Source organism: Semicossyphus pulcher, unplaced genomic scaffold (genome assembly GCF_022749685.1).
Source record: "Semicossyphus pulcher isolate SPU_LCO1_2020_fin unplaced genomic scaffold, fSemPul1.0.p SCAF_21, whole genome shotgun sequence".
In the NCBI taxonomy this organism is placed as follows: domain Eukaryota; kingdom Metazoa; phylum Chordata; class Actinopteri; order Labriformes; family Labridae; genus Semicossyphus; species Semicossyphus pulcher.
The window spans coordinates 11,245,161-11,270,942 of NW_027211695.1; the positions used below are offsets into that span (position 1 = coordinate 11,245,161).

Below are 25,782 nucleotides of genomic sequence, written 5' to 3' on the forward strand. Positions count from 1 at the left end.
CTCCTATATAGGCATAAATCAACCGGCATAAAAAGACTCAAGAAACATTATCCTTCATAACCCTTAAAATTGGAAATACTCCAAAGGGCGGTGGAGAGGGGGTATATTATATTGCTGCAAAATAAGATCATTATATAACTTCATATTTTATAAAATGTTTTCTATTGTGGCTGCATGGTGGTGCAGTGGTTAGCACTGTTGCCTCACAGCTAGAAGGTTCCTGGTTTGAATCCTGGTGGGCCTTTCTGTATGGAGTTTGCATGTTCTCCTCGTGCATGCATGCGTTCCCTCATTGGTGACTCTAAATTGCCCGTAGGTGTGAATGTGAGCGTGAAAGATAGTCTGTCTCTAAGTGTCAGCCCTGTGATTGACCGGCAATCAGTCTAGGGTGTACCTTACCTCTCACTCAATGACAGCAGGAATAAGCTCCAGCCCCCCCGCGACCCTGAACAAGATAAGCGATATATATTGGATGGTTGGATGGATTTTCTTTTGCAAAATGAGGATTATGTGCAAAGTTTCATGAATATTTTGCAAAGATGAATGTACTTCCTTAAGTCTATTATACAGTATACAGTCACATAAACAATAAGGCACTTTCTTCTCTCCCAGTAAGCCACTCTACACTACTGTCAGGAGGTCAGAGGTCAATCTTAGAATGTGTGGCCCTACCATCAACTTAATTTTAGTTAAATTGTGTCTTTTGTTGAGTAGAAACATTCTGGAATCAGTGTGCGTTGCCTATAGTAAATTGAGATTGAGAAATTATGGTTGGTCGACCCTGTGAACTTTTGCATGTTTGTGACATTCGGTAAAGCTATGTTTAACCTCATCTTCTGGAGAGGATCCACGCCTTGTTGGAAGATTTGAGATGGTCAAGAGAATTATGAGTGACATGGGAATCTCTTTGATGAAGGGATAGTAAGAGGACCACAGACGGACCACACAGACTATTTAAACTCTGTTGGTTCTGTGTTTGATGAGCAAAGAGTTTTGTACCTTCAGCTGAACAAACCAGCCTAATTGAAGCTTGACTTGTGGTCCATCTGTGTGCCCTGCATCTTATCTCTCAGTCAAGAAATCTTTCCTATCACCTATTATGAATTAACCTGGTACCAGGAAGTAAAAACTCATTGGCAATTTGCCAATAAAAACTAACTAACTCTTGTACCATACATCAAACGGTACCATTTATGTTTAATATTGTACATGGTCCTTCAACAAATTCATCAAAAGAAAATAATAATAATAATTCTGTATAAAATGAATAGGAGTCAATATGTTTGGATACACACAGTAATCGAGTAAGGTAAAGAGCAGGGGGACTGAAGTCAAAGTCCTTCCTCTTCACAACACATTAAAGCCACAACCATTTTTTTAAAGTTTTCTCTTGAGACATTGAGACATAACAGGCTTCTATTGTTTTGCATTTAACACCGCTAAGGGATTTAGATTAAACCCTTTAAAATAAAACTCTTTCCAAATGCTGTTTCGATTTCAATGCAAAATCTTTCCTATGGACCAAAATAAACTCTGTAGTGTGATCACTGAACATGTGATCACTTCTGATTGGCCAATCAGACAAAGCCTTGTCACAAAAGTAGACAATATATAAAGATTCTCTCAAGTAACCACTGCGACTTCAACGAAATGACACCTCCGATGTTTGCTCTGTATGTGACGTGCCTGCTCTTAGGAAGAATGGGTAAGTTTTATCTTTTTCAAGTCTCTTTTTCTATATTGTTCGATGCATTATGCAATTTTTGTTTCTTACAAAATGCTCTCAGTCACGGTTCAAAGTTTGTTATTTTTGGTCTCTATTCTCTCCACAGTTGATACAACAACTCCTGAACAGTCACCGTCTTTACGTTTCGTATCAGCTGGTGTTGGTGAAGACGTGACTTTGAAATGTTTCTATGAAGATAGTGTAGCTCTGATATATTACTGGTACAAACAAAATGTGGGACAGAAACTAGAGCTGCTGTCAAAATTCTATAAGTATGACGAAAGTGGCTCTTTCTATGGTGAATTTAAGAACAATCCACGTTTTGAACTGGAAACTGACAAAGGGAAAAATCACCTGAAGATCAGAAATGTGCAGATTTCAGACTCAGCTACTTACTACTGCATAAGCGGCTCTTCTTACATTTTTAAATTTGTGGTGGGCACTATTATCCATGTAAAGGGTTCAGGTTTAAACGCCCCAGCTTTGATCCATCAGTCGGCATCTGAGACCATCAAAACTGGAGCTTCTGTGACTTTGAAATGTACAGTCAACACTGGGACCTGTAATGGAGAGCACAGTGTTTACTGGTTCAAAAACCCGGCAGAGTCTCATCCAGGACTCATTTACACCCAAGGAGGCAGGGATGAGCAGTGTGAGAGGGAACCCAACATAGAAACAAACACTTGTGTCTACAACTTGCCAATGACGAGCCTGAATCGCTCTCATGCTGGGACCTACTACTGTGCTGTTGCATCATGTGGACACATACTGTTTGGAAACGGGACCAAGCTGGGTTTTAAGGGTAAGTAAATGTCTAGCAAAGATTTAGTCTCATTTTTCAAACGTTAATGGATACTTTAAAATTAAGTTTAATAAAAACAACTGAAAGCCCTTTAAGATCTCGTAATTTTCTCCCTCAGATGGTGAAGACTCTTTCATCTTGGTGTTTTTCTTGAGTGGAGCTTTGGCCTTCACCACCATGCTAGCTATTTGCCTGGCTTACAAAGCATATAAAATGTGCAAAACAACCGGAGAATGCACAGGTAGGCTAAAGTTTCATTCTTTAAATCTGACTGTCTTTGTTCAATGACTGATAAAGAACTATAAACTGATGTTAACCATTCGGTCACCCAAATTAAGACAGAGGTAACATCCCAACAATTCACGTTTTCCACAATGTGACTTTAACTTTTTTTCTAATTAAAGCTCATGAATGAAAAAAATGTGTTGAGTAAATTGTGTGGCCACAGTGATATATTAATGCAGGTGTTATGAAGTAGTTCTGCCTTAAACATTCTAGCATGTTTCGCAGTTCCATGGGTTTTGCTTGAGCATGAAATAATTCCTAGAATTAGAAGAACTCTGTCTACTCTCTAAATATCAAACTAAGTGAAAGGAATTGGTCCTATCACCTTATGGAAAGCTAGTTTTAAACAGGCCTGTTGTTTTTTTGTTTTTTTTCAACCAGACTGTCAAGCAAGAACCTCAGCTTCCTCAGCTCCGAACGCAGAAGTGAGTATTGCTGTAAGAGTTGCGCTACTATAACTGTTACAGCAAGACCTGTACAATATGAAGTTTAGTATAGCACTGTGCATACTAAATACTCTTTTGGGTGTGGACTGGAGATTATAATGTAGTGGCAGATGGTCATTGTGTCGGACCATATACTCTATAGTATATGGACCTCATAACAGCTCCCTAAAAGTGAAGCCAAAACAACTCTATCACCCACTGCTGACTGGCTGCAGTATGAAGCCCCTTTCCTACTGGTCAAACACTTGGGAAACACACTAATGGGAAAGGTTACAATCAGCATTCAGACCCGGGGCAAATGACTGTAGTAGGGTAATTATCGCCTCGGCTCCAATCAGCAATGATGGAAACCCGTGTTGACACGCTAATGTCCGCTCCCTTTCCCTGTCAGTAACCTCTGCTACTCCTCGTCATCTCAGCTACAAATTCCGCCCGTGTCCGTCCAAGCAGCGCTCGAACACCATTCCAGATTTGTCAGCGCCGAGTAATAAATAGACTGAATGAGTAACGGATACACTGTTTACTAACCCTGTTTCGGGCGCATTTGTGACATCAGACGGTGACGCAGCAGAAAGGAGACCGAAAGGAGTTTACTCCACTTGCAATGGGAAAAGAGACAATCAGCATTTTTAAGTGGGTCTTTCCGGGTCTGAAAAACCTGTGTCAACATGCTAAATTCAGGTGGGAAAGGGGTATAGGTCATAAAGCCCACCTCCTCCCTGTTAACAGATGAAACATGAGTCAAATTATAAACTCAAAATACACGGCAGATACAATTTTCTCGAACATGGTTTCTGTCATGATAGTTCTTTTCTTTTTTTGCAAAGGTTTAGTTTTAATTAGTTATTAGATGTATAAAATGGGTATAACCTTATGATTGACAGCTCTTTTGAAAAATATGTCTCCTTCCGGATTAGCAGAGCAGAGTAGGAACAGCAAGAGGAGACATAGCTAACTCAAACACTACAGTTGTTGAATTTGACATCCGTTAATGTCTGCTTTAGACCAACACTAGAAGTTGTTCTGCTGCCGAATGAGCCCACCTGAGGGATCTTTGCCATTTTTTTTTGCAAGTTAAATGTGTGTTTTGGTCTGCAGAGTGCAGCTCCACTTGCTGATTTGTCCTCTTTTTCTCCCCCCTGAACACATAAACCAGAAATGAGAGGTATTTGCATCAAAGACATGAATACGGGAGCTGGTTTAGCTCAGTGGTTAAGTCAGCGGCCCTGGGTTCAACTCGCACCCTTTGCCGTGTTTCATGCCCAATCTCTTCCCCTGTTTTGTTTCCAACACTATCCACTGTCCTCTCTCAATAAAGGCATGAAAGGCTAAAATAATAATCTAAAAACAAACATATATAAGTAAAATACTTGTACTACTTATATGTTTATAATATCAATAATGGGACTCATTGAAGTAACAAACTCCATATAATTTTTTTCCCAGGGTGACCGAGATGCAGACAACCTCCATTATGCTGCTTTGAGAAATCACAAGCCCAACAGGCCAACAAGACAGAGAGATGACCCCTGGACACATTGTGTGTACTCCGGTGTCAGGCAGTAAAACTGGACATGTGTCATTTCTACTTTCTTTCATTGATTTTGCCTCCACATATGGAAACCAACGATTTGCTCTGCAAAGCTACAATAAACAACTTCCTTAAGCTTCAGTTAGGCCATCTCTCTTTGATGATATCAAGCTGCTATATTTCCACTCTCACTACACTTGTGTTCAGCAATGTACACACACAAGACCGCACATCACTGATGTCTGTGGTAACTGTGGGCTCAGAGACTCGAGAGGGGAAAAAGAGCATAAAAACAACGTTGGTTCCTGCTTCTAAATGCATGAACACCCCTTCAGCCATAACTTTGACGGTCTGTGCATGTGTGACATTTTATACAAGACGTTATTTGGTTTCCTGTATGGGGTTATTATCAAACTCAGAGTTAATGGGACACGATCAGCATGTTTTATACGGACATGACACCTCCGAGGCGTGGCAGCATGCTCGGAAGCAGGGTGACAACAAGACCTGCCAACGTGACGTTTCATGTAGCACCAACTAATCAGTCTCATAGTGAGGGCCCACCCTCAGTGTTTTCATTTGTAGTCATGTCTGTTGTTTACTGTGAATAAAAGTTCTTTACTGTAAATGTCCCCATTGTACTCCACACACCCACAGTTCCAAATAATCGTATCTGGTCTCTATGTGGTCTGCAGTGAAAGATTAGCTCTCAGTACACTGTGGTCATGTGCTTTTTTAGACTCCTCCTGTGGTTTCAAACAGGAAGTGCCTGCAGTGTTTTCATGCACTGCAGCCACACAGTACAACCTGAATGCCCAGACTTGTAAAAGAAGATTTAAAATACATATTTAGCAATTGAACAAATAGGTTGAGTTGCAAGAAGATTCTATCTAACAAAATTCCCACTAGGATCAAATAAAAGTGTTTAGTTAGACTCAACTGCTTAAATAATATAAATAACTAGCGAGTAAACATGAAATCATTAATCTGACAAAAACCTGGTATTGCTGCATGACATGATTGTGCAGAGGGTTTGTATTAACCAAACGGTAACCATGAGATATGTGCTCAGGAGGGAGCAGATGTGGAAATTGACATCCCTAATAAGTGACTGATGCTACCAACATTAGCAACATACACCCCTAATAACCAACTAAAATCATTTTTTGCAAGTATTGCAGAAATGATATTAGTAATTAAAAATAAAATCATATTGCTTACATCTCTTCTTTGACCTTTTAAAAAACGTTCAGCCCTGTGTTTTTATCACCTGCTGGGTGGTCCCCGGCAGCCGCCTCCTCTCACCCCTGTTCTACGGGCCTGCAGCTCAGCCTGCAGCTGCGTCCTGTCCTGCGTAATGTCACTCTTTTCTACTCCTCTTCAATAGTTGATGCCAGTAGACTGTTAATGTAACCTCTGTTACATTTGTTGTCCAGGTACAATTGTCCACTATTGTTTCTGCCAGATATGCCTGGCTGATATGCAGGAAAACAGGCTGTGTGGAAAGCAAAATGGGAACCCGTCAGCTATCATCTGACAACAGCTTAGCTTATATTGATCCATATAAACATACATATAAGTGCAGGTAACCTTTAGGTCGTAGACATCAACTTTAATATTTTATATTCTTGTTTCTTAAGTTGTTAGTCAGATTGCAAAGAAAGACAATTTATTTGCTTTATAGTCTTGAAGTCGTAAGACAATTGCTGATGGGTCCTTAGATTTTTGTTAATATTATCACTCCAGGATTTTAAGTGGCACTGGCATTATGGATGGTAGAATGTTATTTTCAATAAAAATTTAATCAGCCACAAGATTTTTTTCTTTTTCTCCCTGACTTTCTCACTCAACTTTTTTATTTGCTCAGAAATCCTGAATCTCAAAAGTATGTTCCTACAACTCCTCTCTTTCTGTCTTTACTTTATTTGCTTACTTCCTGCCTGACCTCTGACATCACATGCATGGATCCACTTGAACAAGTGTGAAGTGTGTGACGATGGTAGGTGCGACAGCAGCAACCTTATAGTATAGATTCTCTATACTGACAATCTTATGTTAGCACTTGTCAGATCACAAGTGGGTTGTGGGTGGTAGATTTTTTTTCAAACGTTTTTGTTCTACACTGCTATTGGTGGCCTTTTAGCCCCCTAGGTGGGCTGGCCCATCAAGCATTTGCAGGAAATGGTAGATTGTCAGTCGGAGCGTGGTTATAACCCAGACTTGTTGATGCCTGTAAAATGTTGATTTGAAACTTATGAAGGAATTACATCTTAGATTATACACTGTGTAGGTACTTTATCTTAAAAGTCAGTGGAGTCAAAAAACACAAGAAAATATATAGTTTTAATGCTCTCACACACCAAATGTTCTAACACCACCGATAGGAAATCTTGATGTTTTTGTATGTAAATGTGGTCAAACTAGCAACATTAGGGGTGATTTCCTACATTGGTTTCGTTGTTTTTTTTAAAGTCATTTTTTCTGTAATCACAAAGTAGGTCAGAAACACTGAGTGGTTACAAAAGGACCCCATCGGGTAGCAGATGCATTTTGTGGCACTACTTTTTTCCACCGAGCTTTTGGTATTAAAACTGAATTAGGTCAAAAAAAGAACAACTCTTTTTGTGACTTGTGTTGCATCTGAAGTATTTTGCTATTATAATATTTAAACGTGTTTCTCTTTTTATTTATATAAAAACCTTCAGCGAGAATAAAAAACATGCACTCGCAGAGAAGAGAAAGTAAAGCCCAGTCCTTTAACCGATGTCAGAATGCCCCTCCTCCATCTTCCTCTACATCTGCCGACAGCTTCAAGGCGGCTCCATCAATCATGTGAACGCCTTATTATTTTTTTAACAGAACTTTTTGTTTATGTGAAGTTAAATACTGGACGTTGTTTCTTGCTTTTTCAGCCTTTAAATAGATAAATGAGTACATGGAGACATGGTGACGAGGTGTGAAAAGCAGAGGTGTTACTGAAGCAGGTGAAACAAACAAAATGCATCATGAACAAAACCACATAGACATCCTGTCAATGCGGTGGGGGGGGGGAGCTTGACCAGAGCGGGAACTCAGAAGCAAGTGGGGTTTTTTTTCTTTCTTTTACTGTCAGCCATACGACTTGAAAACACATCTCTGCCTTTATAAGCAATTTAAGAAACAACTTCAAAGTTCAGCTTTAGCTTCAACTTCAAGTAGTCAACCTTTTTTAAAGACTGAATGAAGGATTTAATCTGCAACTGTGAATCTTTCAACTTAAAATTTGATTAATAACAGTTGGGGACAGTGATCTTTAGATGCTGAAGAATGTTATCTTGTAAAAATCCTATATTCATCAACATGGCAGTAGCATTGTTGTTGTTGTTGTTGTTGCAATATTAACTTCCTTGTAATGACTGTTTTGTGATTCTGAAATTATACAAAATGTGAGATTTGTAGGTCAGTTGACCACAGTTTGGCCCTGAACACATCGCTCTGTGGGAGGAACAGCTTATTTCTTAGCATTGCTTTTATTTGACTTCACTATAAATAACTAATCTGTCTAATCTGACCTCAGATCACCTCAGCACAGCAGCAGGTGGACTGCTGCTCCCCATAGACCAAGAGATGAACTGCACCCAACTCACTAAGGAGAAGGCCTGATAGTGGATTTAAAGGGCCAATTTTGCACATGAAGTTTAGTGTAGTCTCCATAAAGAGAAGTACTCAGCCTGTGAAACAAATGTAGAATTATCTGTGTCCAGTCCAGAGTCTGAAAGAGTAACCCTGATGATGTCATCGGAGTTGCATTATGGGGATTGTAGGATCCAGTGTTTTTTGAAGCTTAACCAATGCTACAGACTAAAAGTTGTGATATATCAGCTTCTGCTGTTCCAATTTAGATTTTATGAAAGCCCTGTCTCCTACACATTACATTTATATAAAATAATTTGCAAAAACAAATATGCTAAAGGAGAAACATAATGCAGGCCGAATGAAGGGATTTTCTATAAACATCATGAAGAAACATGATGTTTACTGAAGATGTATTTTTTTTTGTTTTTCACCTAAACAGGCAATCTTGCAATAGGCTATTCACTCGTAGCTGCTGCAGGTGGTAAATGGAGTGACTTATATAGCGCTTTTTAGTCTTCTGACCACTTAAAGCAGTTTTACACTGGGGATTGAACCGTTGGCCTTCAGATTGGAAATTGATCCTCTTTGCCTCTGATCCGTGGCCTACAGAGACTACAGGGCAGGCAGACTACTACAGACTCTACTTAATGTCTTGTGAAAAAAACCCAAAAGACTTGAAACAATACACCTTTACTATTAAAATCTAACTGAAAGCACAACCTCTCCCTGACCCTAACCAATCTGTCTTTATTGCCTAAACATAATCACAATCCTTCTGCCACCTTTGCAATTGGCTGTTCAACATGAGTCTGGTTCTGCTCGAGGTTTCTGCCTGTTAAAAGGAAGTTTTTCCTTGCCAATGTGCCGAATTGCTAAGTGCTACTCATGGTGGATTCATCTTGGGCCTCTCTTTAAATAACTTAACAAAGAGTCGGTCTAGACCTGCTCTTTCTGTAAAGTGTCTCGAGATAACCCTGGTTATGATTTGGCGCTATACAAATAAAATTTGATTGATTGATTTGATTGACCTTAAATCATGTGCTTTTGCTGACTAAAGTTAATCACTGACCGGAGTGTTGACGTAAACTCAGGACACTGGTGTTGCAGTCAACTACCTGTAATGCCAGCCAGCCATCCAGCCCAGCCTGCTACAGCACTGTACATACAGTGAATGTCTGTGAGCATAATCCAGGAAGTGGTGATGTCACTAAAACGTAATAAGGAAAGCATTTATGTTGTATGCAAACCTCATTTCTGGAAGACATGCTTTCCTTTGAGGGCTCAGAGGAGTCGGAATTGCTGGAATATGCCTTTAGCGTGAATTAAAAGAGATTTAACCACCTTTAAAGTGCAGGATCAGAGAGATTAATACAATAAACTGCACCACTTCTCACTTCCTTTTGTACGAGAATTGACACAAAAAGTCGTCCATCATCTGGGTCAGGTACACACATTTTTCCGCAGACGGTGTACATTTAGTCGTTGACCCCATTGTCAAAAGCGTCATCAAAGTCTGAACACCAGAGAGTGAAGGATGCTCAAGTTTTATGTGCTCTTTGTTCTTCTCTACAGAGCCGGTAAGTCACTGCGTTCTTTCTTTCCCTGTTGAAATTGAATTATGATGAGTTTGTAAATCTTGCGACTCCAAAGCTTGTGAGATTTTTTAATTTTTTAAATGTATAACATAATATATACATTTAATTGTCTTTTATAATCTCTCCCTGTGTTTCAGATTGTGCTCTGCTGTACGCTAACCCCGGACAAAATGTGACTTTACAGTGTTTCTTTGACTCCAGCGCCAAGTATCTGTCATGGTACAAGCAGGTTACAGGGGAGCAACCTGAAATAATATCCTCTTTCTACAAACATTTACCTGATGCCAACAGCTTCCACAACCAGTTTAAAGACAACAAACGGTTTTCAGTTCATACTGGAGAAGGATTCTATCATCTGAACATAAGTCATGTGCAGGACTCGGATTCGGCTACGTATTACTGCGGAAAAACCGCTATAACAATCACTGAATTTCAGAAGGGCATATTTTTGGTTGTAAAAGGTATTGGGCACTTTACTATTAAAATACTATTTTGATTACATTTTTTCACTTTAAATTTCCCTTTAAAGCCCTTTTCTAAAATATCTGTTTTCCAGAGTCCAGTGGCATATCTTTCATCCTGCAGTCGGAATCTGACTCTGTCCAGCCAGGAGGCTCCGTGACTCTGAACTGTACATTACAAACTGGGACCTGTGATGGAGAACACAGTGTTTACTGGTTCAAGAACTCTGAAGAATCTCATCCAGGACTTATTTACACCCATGGAGGCAGGAATGATGAGTGTGAGAGTGAACCCAACTCTCAAACACATACCTGCGTCTACAACTTGCCAATGAAGAGTCTGGATCGCTCTCATGCTGGGACCTACTACTGCGCTGTTGCATCATGTGGACACATACTGTTTGGAAACGGGACCAAACTGGAATTAGAACGTAAGTAACTTTTCTAACTGGGGTTGTTCTTTTTGATATCCAATCTTCATTATCAGACTTCGGATGAAAACATGTTAAAGCTATGTTTCTCATGTCAAACTCTCAGCAGATAAGGTGAATTTCATGAGTGGAGCTTTAACATTTACCATCATCCTGGTTGTGTTATTGGCCTTCTTGGTGTGCCTGATGAAACAGAGAAACAGCTGCAAATCCAGAGGTAACTAGTGCTGTTTGTATTTTACAGCTTCTATTTGAACATGCCTTATGAATAAAAACCCTTTTTCTGTTCACAACCAGAATCTCAAGCGACACTTTCAGCTCAATCCACGACAAACGCAGAGGTGAATATAATCTGGTTACTGTTGGATTAGCATTCTGACTTTTTTTTTTCACACTGCATCAATATCTTAAGATAAAAATATTTACATGCTTCATGTGATTCATTTGCCAGGGTTACCAAAAGGCACACAACCTCTATTACGCTGCTTTAAGTGTCAACCTGTCCAAAAGATTAAGACGACAGAGGGATCCAACCTGGAGTGAATGTGTGTACCACAGTTTAAAGCAGTAGAAGACATATTACATGTATGCTTTGCTTTTGAGTGTGACAGAATATTCTTAAGGCTTTCTTTAAGCTTCTATAACTTCTTTGTGGTCTGCAGCCAAAATTATTTAAGGCACAGTTCTTTTCCATGTTGTCAGAAGCAGGATACTGTACATCCATGTTGCCTTGGTTCTTGCATATTAACCATCCATCCATCCAGTGTCTACCCTGTTCAGGGACGTGGGGGTCCTGGAGCTTATCCAAGCTGTCATTGGCCGAGAGGCGGGGTACACACTGGACTGATCGCCAGTCAATCACAGGGCTGACACATAGAGACAGACAACCTTTCATGCTCACATTCACACTTATCAGCAATTTTAGAGTCACCAATGAATCTAACAAGCATGTCTTGGACTGTGGGAGGAAGCCGGAGTACCTGCAGAGAACCCACTAATGCATGGGGAGACCATGCAAACTCTATTCAGATCACGAACCTTCTAGCTCTGAGGCGACAGAGCTAACATAGCACTGCTGTGCAGCCCTGCATGTTAACCATTTGTCTAAAATTCTAAGATTAATCTGCATACATATGGATACATGATTTTTATACCTTAACCAGTGTATTTAGAAGATCAGATTCCTTGATTCTTCATAAATCACTCAAATTTTTTAAGAATAGTTTTTGTATAAATCCTAAGTGGTTTTCATGCATGAAATATTATATTTGTGATTTTTTTTGTCATGAAAGACTAAATAAAAAATAAGTTGGGGCACTTTGATCCAATATGTGTGTGCATGTTTAATGCAGAAGTAATTCAAGATTCTTCCTACATGAGCGTCCAGTTGCACAAACTTAAAGATCGAATGAAGTTGACCTCATCTCAATAAGTGACCTCAGTTAATGACCTTTATAAAAAGAAGCTTTTCTATCATAGAGTGTTACTGTTCTGGTAAAAATGAGGTAATGTCTACCTTCCAGAAGCTTCAAGTCGTGATTATGCAGTTGGCCAGAGTAACTTAGCTTAAAGTCCAGTCCATTGAAGACTTATGGTACATCAAGAAGTGAGGAAAAAGCCTGTATGCAGACAAAGGACTGATCAAGTTTCAGTACATGATTACAAGAATATTTGTTCAACTTTGATTGTCCGTTGTCATGGTTTTACTGAGTGGAAATTGGGCCAGTATTGCTTTTTACATAACTTCCCAGTAAGTTGTTAAATGCACAAAATAGAACAATACTGAATCTTTATTGTCCTTTTGGATTGTAGGAGCCAACCTCGATGGAAGAGAGCCAATGTCAGACAGTCCATACATAATAAGTGCTACGTTGTCAGAGCTACTGATTGTCAGTAAACATAGGCAGTAAAATATCTTGAATCTATAGATGTCAACCTATGAACTTTGAACAGGTTAACAACATAACATCTGCGATTTTTTTGTCACAAGCAGTGTGCTGTTAAACACACAGAAAACACCTTAGTGTTTTTAAATGTACAGTCTGATCTCAAAAATAGGTTCCTGTGACTCACTGACAGTCTTCGGGGTTGAGTAACACAGGTTCCTTGTAGCAAAATGAGGACATCCTGCTTTAAGCCACCCACCTACCAACACAAACAGAGCATTTGTTTTCGTTCCGTGAATGTTGGCATACGCTCTTTACCGTCTCTCTTTGGCTTGTGTACCATTATTAATGAGGCGTTGATGCACAGTGATAAGGAGGTAATGTTTAATTCCTAGTATTGAGCAAAGAAAATAAAATAACTGAGACTGAAAACTGAAAAAATTGAGTTAATAAACAAGGATTCATGAAGACACTGTTCAAGGCTGTTCAACATGAGCCCGGCCACGTGCACATCTCGTGCTATCCCTATGTGCAACAGAGAATCTACACGTCCTTTATTACATTTACACTGTTCTACTCTTTATTTGCAGCGCTATGAAACAACTGATAAGAGACGGGGATTACTATCTCACTGTACAATGACTATTAGAACTAAAATAGACACCGATTGGTGAAATTTGTGGAAAAGTTGCCGCAGTTGGCTGGTGTTTTCATTAGACCCTCCTTTGCTGTTGGTCTCCCATTTTTTCACCACCATTTTTATCTAGTTTTATTTCAACAGGTAATCTAATCAAGACTTGTTCTCTTGACAGCCATTGTCAACACAAGAGCAGCAGCAGGTCTGAAAAAAACTAAGTCAAGAAAACCCAGATTACATCACCAGGGTCATTTTTCACACCTGACAAGACTTGTTAAAAACCACCTCCTCTACTCGTCTTGCTGCCTCGCTGTCTCTGCGAGTTTAAACATCCGTTAACAACCCACAGTGGAGTTTTTTGGTTTGCTTAAGATATTAGGTCCTACTTTAAGGGTGCTTTTACACTGAGTACTGCTCGTGATCGAGCAGTTATTGTATGCATGTGTTAAGGTTCTCCTTAAAATTATTTTTTATTGCAGGACTTGCATCAAAACTGCATCATCCCTGATTAGATCTAAGTACAAGGTCAAAATGCTTATGTGACTTCTAACTTCTCTCAAAGGTCTGCGTGGGCATTGTTCTTTAGCTCAGACTCAGAGAAGAACTGAAGACATCCTGCTTGAAACCACAGCATGGTTTGTGGCAGCATGTACATTAAACAGAATGTTCGGTGATGACTTTGGCCTGATACCAGAACTGCATAAGATGAATGTTTCACAACTGGCATCCCCTCAAAGAAGCCCCAAGACAGAAGACAAGTGCGTTTTAGTTACATTTATCGCACCCTTTTAATGCATCTTGTTGATATACAAGAACAGAGCACAGACACAAGTCCAGCTTTACTGCCTGACACTGGAGTACACACATTCACTCATGACGTCGTCTCTTTGTCTTCTTGATCTGTTGGCCCTATGCACGCTTAAAGCAGCATAATGGAGGTTGTCTGCGTCTTGGCATAACTGGTAACAGAAAAAAAAAGCCTTTACAAAGAAATGTGCAGCATATCAGTCATGTTTTGTTTTATATTCATTAGAAAATTACGCTTACCGTTGTACTCAGAGTAGAATCTGCTGCTGTGACACACAAAATGAAAAGTCCTTTATTCAGTTGCCATATGCAATCAATACTTGTCAGCTTCTAAGGGTAACAGTTACCTTTACATTGGCAGTTTCTGTTCTTCATCTTGTGCACAGAGACAGCCAATAAAATGACCAGGATGATGGTGAACGCCAAAGCTGTGCTCAAGAAATACACCAAGACAGAAGTGTTCACATCACCTGAAGAGATACCGACACAAGATTTCAGATCATCTGCATACAAGTTGATACTTCACATCCCACTTCTTTCCCACATTTTAAAGCTTGTATTTCTTAAGCCAAATCATTTTTTAAAATTGCAATGCGGGGGGAAATCATCACCTTGTTTCATCCCTGATGCTAAGTTCTTTTAATGGTAAAACTCAGACTCAATAGGTGTTTGCTAGTTTCACTCTCTGAAACGCAGCTTCATCTTTTTAACGAGCCCGCAACAGCAGCTCATCCATATAATAAGCTTAACAGCTCCACACCTAGACAAAGTGTGCCCGTGTGCCAGGGTTGAGCCTCGGGCGGCCCCAAACGGATTGATCTCCAGATTATAAAAATAATGACAAAATATTAACAGATTATTTTTACAGACAAATACACTGTTTGTGAATTAGATGCTTTTTTGCCACGAGGCTCATTTGCATAGAAAGAGGCCAAATTCTTCCCCGAATGTCTGCATAATGACTCATTTAAATATGCGCAAACGGCACAGGAGCACATAGACGCGGTTTGCTCTGCAGTGCACTTTAGGTTGCATTCAACCCTCTGCCTGTGCTTCGAATACTAAGCGGAGTCATTTTCTGTCATTTGCACAGGTTTAGCGGGTGCAAAAGCTGCGCAATCCTTTAGTGTTATCTGAAGCTGATAAGATGCTTTGAGAGTCTGTTTAACAAGTGGGCGTCTTTCAAATTAAATACCCAGATGCCAAATTCAACTATAAACGGCCAGTGAAGGATCCTAAAAAAATGTACTACAAAATTTACTCTTCTTTTTCCTTGGATATTGTTTTTCTTTCAGAGCTACATTAGAGGGCAATATTTGGGAGGGTTTGTGAAGGGTTGGCTGTGGCTCACAGGAGAGTTAGTCACTCTCCAATTGGAAGTTTGGTGGTTCGATCAGCTCCATTTGTCTAAATGGCGAAGTGTCTTTGGGCAAGGTACTGAACCCCAATTTGCTTTTGGAAGCAAAGCCTGAGGTGTATGAATGTGTGTGACTAAATAGCTGATTACTGAACTGAGTGTGAATGTGACATGCAGTGTAAGAAGACCTAAAAGGCGCTATAAAAATACAGTCCATTTACCATATTTAGCATTTACCATTGGCAAAGGAATGATGATATGCTGCCAGAACCCAACATAAGCCATATTCCTACAAAGATATTCATTTGATGTGCCTCACTCAGGATGCTGAAACTCTTGTTAGCTTTGGCTAAAATTGGGAGTAAACGTTTGTCGGTGGAGTGGCGCAATGAAGGAATAGTTAAAGCAGTGATGTTGAACAGTTATAACTATAACTTTAATAAGAAAGACTTTACCTCTTTCAGGAGATATCATTACTTATTTAAAATTAGACAACCTCTTATAGAGCGTTACATACCCTCAAAGTCCAGCTTGGTCCCGTTTCCAAACAGTATGTGTCCACATGATGCAACAGCACAGTAGTAGGTCCCAGCATGAGAAAGATTTAGGCTAGTCATTGGCAAGTTGTAAACACAGGTGTGTGTTTGTGTGTTAGGTTTCCTCTCACACTGCTCATTCCTGTCTCCATGGGTGTAAATGAGTCCTGGATGAGACTCTTCAGGGTTTTTGAACCAGTAAACACTGTGTTGTCCATTACACATCCCAGTTTGTACTGTACAGTTCAGAGTCACAGAGCCTCCTGCCTGGATGGTCTCAGATCCAGACTGATCGATGGCTTGGATATTCAAATTTGAACTCTTTACACTGACAGTTATGCCCTCACAAAATTCAAAGTTATATAAATTGCTCCCGACGCAGATGTAAGTTGCTGAATCTGCAGCTCTGAAATCTGAAATCTTCAAGTGATATTTACGGTTTTCAGTATCCAGTGAGAAACGTGGATTGTTCTTAAACTGATCATGAAAGGTGACGTTATCATTATGCTTATAGAATGTAGACAGCAGCTTTGGGGTCTGTCCGAAAGTTTGCTTATACCAGTAAAACATCACTGCTGTGTTATCTTGACAGACACATTGCAAAGTCACACTTCCCCCAACATGAACTGATTCAAACTGTAAAGATGAAGGTTTCAAAGCTGTTGTACGAGCTGAGGAGAAAATCAAAACACAAAGCAAATTAAATAGTAATTTCATACTGTATTTTGCCATGATTTTTATAACAAAATGAAGGAAAGATGTTAAGAGCAAACATGTGCTTATGGTAATATAAAAACTTACCCACTTTCGCCACGAAAAGACATGTGAAATACAAAGCAAAGTTTGGAGGTGTCATCGTGCTTCAATTGCTGTGATGAATGAACTGAACCTCTGCACTTTCTCCTCTCTTCACAGAGATGACTGTGTTTGATTGGCCAATCAGATTGAATGTCTTTTTTTGGAAACAGTGAACACATGTTCAGTGCCTTCTGCCTTCACAGTGGTGGTCCTTTAGAACAACATTAGCACCAACATGATTGGTGAACAAGCGGCAACCTCCAGTGTTGAAAAATGAAGCCAATGCGGAAGTGCAAAAAACTGCAGTTCCTTGAGTGGCCACTTGAGGCTGGCTCCAGAAAACAAGAAATAACATTACAGCAGGTGGGAAAATGCCAATTTTTACACCAGAAATAAACATGTTTACAGCCTAGTACAAAAAACGGTTTTGTTATAAATAGCTTATTTTATTGTTCAAGATAACTGTACGGGGGGTGAATTTTTTTTTAGAACACACCAGTTTTAATTATATTAAGCCTTAAATCATAGGGGCCGGATCACTTGATTGACAGACACGGACACTGAGCTTAACTTCACCTGTTTGTGCGGTTGGAGACTTTTGAGGATTTTTTCATTCAAAGTTTGGACAAATAATCCCAAATAGTCTCTGTGGGATTTATGGAACTTTATGGCCATGCAAGAAGTCTGAGCTCCAGCTTTTCGGTGAGTTAAATGTTAGAGTTACTGTCTTGAAATATTTTTAGCACTAAGTTGCAGGTACACTGTGCTCGCTTTAGTTGCTTGTTAGCCTGTGCAGTTTTTATCAAACATTTATTTAATCGTCGGCCAGTAAATAGGAGTCAGGAGTTTAAGAGATTACAGCGGACTGCAGTGATGTGAAGATCGGTTATTTTAAGTTTCGCGTTACATGTCGGCTCGCCGCTCTCTCACCGGGCGAGTGAGCAGCGAGTCCGCTACTTCTTTAGTCTGATAACTAAACACCTGCAGTCAGTCACCGACAGAATCTCCTCCTGGCAAAGTCAAATTAACTCATTCATTATTTATACAGTCTATGGCTAATAACCGCTAGCTACGCTAAGGAGCATATAGCCTAGCTTCAAAGCCGTAGCTGGCTGATTCATGCGGCCCGTCCATAGAGCTCAGCCATAGGCTTTAGCTCGGTCGCGCTCCACCTCCTTGCCTGCCTCTGGATTAGCCGGCTCTGGCATTTCCAATATGGCGACCCCCAGCGGCGGCGCAATTCAGGCTTCAAAACGCTGCTTCAGAAACCAATGGGTGGTGTCACTGAGACTATGTCCATTATTTATACAGTCTATGTTGGTGAACCTTACATTAATAATAATAATAATAATAATAACTTAAATTTTTATAGCGCCTTTCATGGGACCCAAGGTCGCTTCACAAAGAGGAACACAGAAACACTCACAAACAGACTAGACATAGTACATTAAATGACTGGAGTTAAAGGCTGTAGGCTGTGTTGAATAGATGGGTTTTGAGGAGTTTTTTGAAAGAGTCCAGTGTGGGAGCATTGCGGAGGTCGGGAGGGAGAGCGTTCCAGAGGATGGGGGCTGCTACATTGAACGCTCTATCCCCGAAGGTCCGCAACCTGGGGTGCCAGACCATGGAGGGATTTGTATGTGAGAAGGTGTGTTTTGTAGGTGATGCGGGACTTGACAGGGAGCCAGTGGAGGTGGATGAGGGTGGGGGTGATGTGCTGCCAGGGTTTGGTGCGGGTAAGAACCCTGGCAGCTGAATTAAGTACATACTGGAGCCTGTCCAGGGTTTTGTTGGGAACCCCTGACAGGACTCCTTACAATAGTCCAGACGGGAGGTGATAAAGGAGTGAATGAGGGTCTCTGCTGTGGAGTCGGAGAGTGATGAACGGAGGCGGGATATATTTTTGAGGTGGAAGAATTTTGTGACAGATTTGTGACAGATTTGATGTGGGATTGGTAGGAGAGGGTGGAGTCCAGAAAGACACCCAGGTTGCGGACTGTTGGGGATGGGCAGATGGAGCAGCCGTTGATGGTGAGACATAGCTCTCCAACCTTCCAGAGTAGGGCCTTGGGTGCCACGACCATGAGCTCAGTTTTATTGCTGTTGAGTTTGAGGAGGTTTGATGACATCCAGGTTTTTATTTCATGGAGGCAGTTGACGAGTGACTGTGGGGGGAGCAGGGTGGATGGTTTGGTGGAGAGGTAGAGCTATGTGTCGTCGGCATAGGAGTGGAAATGAAGACCGTGGTGGCGGATTATCTGACCCAGGGGGAGCATGTAGATGGTGAAGAGGATTGGTCCAAGCACAGAGCCTTTTGGAACACTGTGATTGACAGGGGCGGGGGAGGAGGTGGAATTTCCGATGGTGATGAACTGTTGTCGGTTGGTGAGGTAGGACAAACCAGGAGAGGGATGATCCAGTGAGTCCGAGATGGTGAGAGAGGCGGTTGAGGAGGATAGTGTGGGAGACTGTATCGAAGGCAGCAGATAGGTCCAGGAGGATGAGGAGGGAGATGTGGCTTGAGACAGCAGCGAGGAGGAGGTCGTTAGTGATTTTGATAAGGGCGGTCTCTGTGCTATGAAGCGTTCTGAAGCCGGATTGCATGGGTTCGTAGAGCTCATGGTTGAACATGTGTTGATGGAGTTGGGCGGCCACTACTCTTACATTAGCTTATGTTTGTTAGCATGTTGTCAAATACTATGGTTGTAACTGCACAGCATTGTTTATTTGATAACTACGTTGATAACATCAGCACAGTAATGAAAGAAATTGCTTTTAAGATAGAGTTTTAAGAGTTTTTGCTGTTTGACTCAAAGTTCAGTACATGAATGGATTACCTCCAATGTCCAAATATCAAGATATTAACCCTGGTGTTGTATGAGACAACTGAAAGGCGACAATGTTTCATTTTGCCTCGAGTTTGGTTTGTTTTCACATGGCAGCTTTTACCAGCAGACCAATGATTTGATGTGCAAGGAAACTGCTTTCTGATTGGTCAGATTTCCCACGTGGGTAAACTTCCTGAAGTAAACAAAGAGAGAGAGAGAAAGCACACTCTTCAATGACACTCATCACAATCGTTGTTTTTACTTTTAACCAACATTGTTCCACATTTAAATCAATAAAGCTGAACAGTTTGAATACCTCTGTATTCTTGTCCCGTCTTTTCTGGCAGACCATGGTCCGGTTGTTTGGTCTGCACCAGGGTTTGAATTTGTGTTCTCACCTGTTCAAACAAACCAGACTTTTGAAATAATGTCCGAAAGTCGAGACCAAAGCTGTCAGGTGTGAAAGCACCCTTAAAGTAAGACCTAATATAGGAAGCAAACCAAAAAACTGTGCATTGTATGATAACACTTGCAGAGACAGCCAGGCAGCAAGACGAGTAGAGGACAAACATGGGGAAGTGATGAGGTGAGGCCTCTACTAGAAATATGGGCTGACCAAACAATTTCACAAATGCTTGTGGAAACGCACAAGAATACGGAGGTATTCAAACTGTTCAGTGAAAAACTAAAGGAGAATGGAATCGATTGAACTGTGGAACAATGTCGGTTAAATGTAAAACTCTGACAACAAAACATTAAAGTTCTTGATTCTCTCTCTGTTTACTTCAGGGAGTTTCCTCCCTGAAAATACTGACCAATCAGAGAGCAGTTTCCTTGCGCATCAAAACTTTTGGTCTGCTGGTAAAAAGCTGCCGTGTGACCACAAACCAAACTCTAGGCAAAATGCAACATTGTATTTGGTATTTGATTCAAATCAAACAAACAAACTTTGATGAAAAAATAGACGGAAATAAATGTGTGGCAAAGTGGTAAGGCGATCAGTAATGAACTGGAATCTGTGTAAAGGTTCGTGGTGTTCATCCCAAATTGTTTGAGACCATATGTAAACTCCATCAACACTATAAAAGTTAAGTCGTACTTTACAATGCAGACAATTTAATGTAAGGTGCTGGTTATAGTGGGCTGCATGGTGGTGCAGCGTTTCCTCATTCAAATCACGATAGGGACGAAGTGGGCCTTTCTGTGTGGAGTTTACATGTTTTCCCTGTGCATGGGTTCCCTCCGGGTACTCCGGCTTCCTCCCACAGTCCAAAGACATGCTGGTCAGGTCCATTGGTAACTCTAAATTGTCCGTAGGTGTGAACGTGAAAGGTTGTCTGTCTCTATGTGATTGACTGGCAATCAGTCCAGGGTGTACCCCACCTCTCGCCCAATGACAGCTGGGATTGGCTCCAGCCGCCTGCGACCCTGAACAAGTTAAACGCTATAATGGATGGATGTTGGTCATAGTGATTAAGGAAAGGTTTACACTGAGGAGAGTAATTATTTAACATAACAGGGTATTTAGACAAGAAAGAAGACTTGGTCAAAACCTTAGTATGTGGCTGACCGCATCAGGTCAATGTGCGCCTTTGTGGGCAACACTGGAAGTGTGGCATGTGTGGCGGTTGAGGGACGTGTTCATTTTCATTTTAAATACATCCTCACACTGCTGGCGTGACACGTGCTGAAAATGTGGAGAATAGGAGGTTCGCCTATTTTTACCACGAGCCGCGTTCGGTTCTCGGCCAAAATACACGGTGAAAATGAATTGTGATGAGTCCTGCTGATCTCTTACAGCAATGTAAACAATCTTCCTGTAGTAGTGTCACACGCATGGAGAGTGAAGTAGGACAACACTTCTGGTATGCTTTTTCAAAGTCAAAGCCTGATCTGAAATTCTGACTTCCCTTATTTGTACTCAATGCTTTTATTTTAAAGTGTTTCCTGTGCCGTTGTTGTTGTTATCTTTTTTAATTACTTTATTTGTAACTTTTCCAGGAAGTTATTTTATTGATAAAGTCACTCACAGGCTCCTTATTGCAGTGCTTGATTTAATTTTCTTTGAAATAAAAACAGTCATAAGTCTCCCGCAGGTCATAAGTATATACAGTATGTTAGTAAAAATAAATAAGTAACATCATGTTACAGTCTAAGTCTGGTGCAATCTGTCCCTCTGTTCCCTTCGCTCACTCTCCGTCTCTTCGTCTCGGCTCATACGGGTGTTTTCGCTGTGTGTTAATTAAGGTCCCGCCTCTAATGTAAATAAGATGATAAGACCATCCCACGGAAACCTTTAAAACAAAAACTTGAAACAACCCGTGGATATGCACGCTGCGGACATGGTGAGGACAGCGGAGGAGCAGCACCGCCTACTCCCCAAAGCCATGTACCCTGTCTATGGCTCGGAAAGTACCGTCACTCACTCACTCAGTCACATACAGACCCATGTATAGGGCTGACCTGGCAGTCAGCCAAAAATAGACAGAAATAAATGTGTGGCAAATTGGTAAGGCGATCAGTAATGAACTGGCATCTGTATATTAAGGTCCGTGGTGTTCATCCCAAATTGTTTGAGACCATGTTTTAAATTAATGTAAGGTATTGGTCATAGTGATTAAGGAAAGGTTTACTCTGAGAAGAGTTACTGGTTAACATAAGAGGATGATGGGCCTGAACTTTCCAACAATAGAAATGCGTTCTCTGTAGTTCACACCTTTTTCACGACAGGAGTCAAAACGGAAGTCAAACACTGAAAGCTGGCTAGTTTCAAGGCTCCACCCTGTGCTACCATGTGTAGTTACAAGCCGGTATTAGTAGACCAGAGGGTGATTTGGATGATGATCTCTTTATCTCTGCATTCAATGCTGTATGTTACCTCTTTGCTTGTGACACACAAACATTATACTTTTCAGAAGGCACATTTTACAGTTTTATGTCCTTTGTCTGGCTTCCATTGTAAATGCAGGACTGCAGAAGGATTTATAAAAAAAGGATGTAACCATCATAACCTTTTCTTTTTCTGTGTCCACTACTGTTCACGCTGCACATGCAGCATTAAAGGAGCACTTTACGTGTTGAGAGATATGCATCTCAGTGATTTATGGAGCAACCATACCTTCATACAATAGAGGTGAACAGAATTGATGCTGGAAGCTTTAAAATACTTTTGATATCACACAGTCTTAACTATGAAAAATTTCCCCACAAGAACTTTCACAATGCCGGCTTCCTTGGTGTTCCAAGAGTCTCCAAAAATAGTATGAGAGACAACCGTAAATTATATCAGCCTTCTCTATTTTGGAACCCTCTTGCAGTTTTTCCAGTTCTCTTCAGCTGCTGGCAGAAACTCTCTTTTTCATGCAGTTTTTGACACTATGAATTTATTCTCCTCTTCTGTAAAATCAGTTGGTTGCCTCTATAGAAACTTAAAGCTGAAAACCACTAACAGACAAGTACAGATGGTCTTTTTGTTTTTTGTTTGCTCTAGCACTCATCTTGTCAGGAAATCAGATAGCAATGCTAAAACCACAGAAGTCACCAATGGCATAGTTTGTTGTTTAAAAAGGCCCTGCGGCATGTCGCAACTTTTGATACCACAAGCTTTCATGATGAGGTGTTGTCATTTCAAATGTCCCACCGTAACAGCCATATTAATTAATACTTTTTTTAATAACATGTTTAAACGAACTCTACTCGCCCAGGAGGTGTTTCTACTGTCCCTACCCAATTCCCTGACCTAGGAAGTAACTCTATTGCCACCTTTTGTCACCAAGAACATCATATATTGTTTTTTGTTGTTATTGGAAAAGCTAGTTTAATGGGTTCATTGCAGGGCAAGTCTTTACATCGATCATATCAAGATGAAATGTTGTTTACAAAAGCAGTTTAGGAAAAGCCTTATAGGGCTTTGAAAGATACGTTAACAAGGCAATGTCATATGATAAAGAGGCAATAAAACACACTCAACTTCACTGCTTTACACAAAAGAACACACATTCGCTCAAGGTGTCACCTCTCTTTGATATGTTGATTTTGTTCTTCCTTACAGAGGCATGTTGGACATTATCATCATCCTGGAAACTCTAAATATGAGAAGCACATTACAATTAGGAACTGTATATGACAGGAAAAAAATCCATACATTGAATTATAATTATAATAGAAATGTTCACCTCTTCAGTGCTTGTGGTGGGAGCTGAACATTCTCCACGAGACTCTGAAAAACAAAGAAATAAAGCATTAGTATATGCTTTGTAAAGTGACTTAATATGAACACCAACAGTACCAGTTACCTTTGCTGTGGTAGCAGATTCTCTTAATGATCACACATGCAAAGAAAACCAGTAGAACAGCCAGGATGGTGCTGAGAAGGAAAAATAGTTTTGAACGTATACCCATGCCATCTGCAACACAGACATTAGGAGAGATTGAATTTCATTTATTTGGCAGCTGCTTTGATTCAAAGAAACTTGACTACTAACTTTATGTTAATTTCTTTTTTATTAGGCAGTAATGAGATGAGAGAACAAATAAAAAGTCACTTACCCTCAAAGTCCAGCTTGGACCCTTTTCCAAACACTACGTGTCCACATGAAGTCACAACGCAGTGGTAGGTTCCAGCATCATCAGAGCTGAGGTTCTCTATGAGAAGGTTGTACACACAGGTAGAGTTTCCACTCTCAGTACTCTCACAGGTGTTGTTTTTAAATCCAGACGAGTAAATCATTTGTGGAGCAGATTGATGAGAGTTTTTCATCCACATGACATTGGTGGGTTCTGCTGCACAGTGGCCAATGTGATTATAACAGCTGAGAGTCACAGAGTCTCCTGGTTGGACTGACAGAGACTCTGGCTGCTGTAACAGAGTTACTGATCATGTTTGCACCTTAGGACAGAAATCACATCGTAATCATTCGCTTTATGTTCACTTTCACTTAAATTACTTTGTGATGGATTTGAATGCACCGATAATACACTTAAGACAATAAATACCTTTCAGCATCAGAAAGGTTCCTGATCCAAATTTAACCTCGTTTAAGTACATCACTCCACAGAAGTATGTTCCAGTGTCCTCCCATGTTGTTTCAGATATACTCAGATAACTGTTGACTTTGTCAAAGTTCAGTGAATAACGGTGAATAGATGTATCATCAAATATACTCCGATTATATTTCAGATTGAATGTTGCCACAAGCTGTAGTCTCCTCCCTGTAGTCACTTTGTACCACACTCTTTTATACATTTCACTCTGTATGTGACATCTAATAGTAGCTGAGTCTCCGAGCTTCACTGTTAGGAAAGAAACAGGCTGAGGGATGTCACTCAACTGTGTAACACCTGAAACATACAGACAGGATGTGTTATCAGCTTAGTTTGAAAGCGCTAAAAAGATAACACAAGTGGATTTTTGTTACTCACACAAAGTCCAGAGCTGGAAGATGTTCACAAGGTACAGCATCATCTTGTCTGCTTCACTACAAAGCAGTTATCGCTCACTGAAGCAGGAGCAGACTAAATAGATTCACCCTTTGTCCTACATGCGGCCACATTTGATTGGCTGCTGAGATAGCAAACTTTGTGGTCATTAGCAGATGTGGCTTTAGTGAGACATCAGAATAATGTGAGCCACTGGGCGGGGACACAGCCGTCCTCGAACTAGTAAAAAAAGATTCAATTCACCCTAAAAACTCTCTCATTGCTCTGTGGTATCTGGGCATGCAAACAGTTTAGACTTCCTCTCTTTAGATTTTGAGATATCTGTCAGAGCTCCTTTTGTAACCCCCAACCAAGTGAAGTCATCCTCCTAACCTGTTCTTAAAATGGTATTAGGCCCTTCTAACTTAGGTGCCACAGACAAGCTTAAAAAAGTCAGTCCCTCCAGGAAGTTGCAATGGTGAAATCCTGTGATCACATTTTTCTAGGTCTTGTAGTATGGCCAGTCACTGCAACTTTGACAAATTATTTTATTTTGGATCAAAGCTCCAACCTTCTGACTGGAGGTTAACCTGCTCTACCTCTGAGCCACACTTGCAACTTGT

At 40.6% G+C, this 25,782-nt stretch overlaps 2 protein-coding genes and 1 pseudogene across 2 annotated transcripts; 1 reads left to right on the forward strand and 2 right to left on the reverse strand.

Moving 5' to 3' along the window:
* The first annotated feature begins 1,650 nt into the window (after window positions 1-1,650).
* LOC138601150 (uncharacterized) lies at window positions 1,651-11,463 on the forward strand. Its single transcript, XM_069672731.1, has 11 exons — window positions 1,651-1,705; window positions 1,833-2,528; window positions 2,647-2,769; window positions 3,195-3,238; window positions 4,706-4,821; window positions 9,939-9,982; window positions 10,138-10,461; window positions 10,557-10,892; window positions 10,999-11,109; window positions 11,190-11,233; window positions 11,344-11,463. Exons 1-11 carry the CDS (start codon window positions 1,651-1,653, stop codon window positions 11,461-11,463), a joined length of 2,013 nt encoding a protein of 670 aa, XP_069528832.1.
* A 2,738-nt stretch (window positions 11,464-14,201) lies between these two features.
* LOC138600763 (uncharacterized) lies at window positions 14,202-16,971 on the reverse strand. The gene is made up of 5 exons (XM_069672259.1): window positions 16,917-16,971; window positions 16,097-16,786; window positions 14,570-14,692; window positions 14,463-14,488; window positions 14,202-14,374 (listed from the first exon to the last, which is right to left on the reverse strand). The coding sequence occupies exons 1-5, from the start codon at window positions 16,969-16,971 to the stop codon at window positions 14,255-14,257; spliced, it is 1,014 nt and encodes a 337-aa protein (XP_069528360.1). The 3' UTR covers window positions 14,202-14,254.
* A 5,421-nt stretch (window positions 16,972-22,392) lies between these two features.
* Window positions 22,393-25,205, reverse strand: LOC138601151 (signal-regulatory protein beta-2-like; annotated as a pseudogene).
* Window positions 25,206-25,782: the final 577 nt, after the last annotated feature.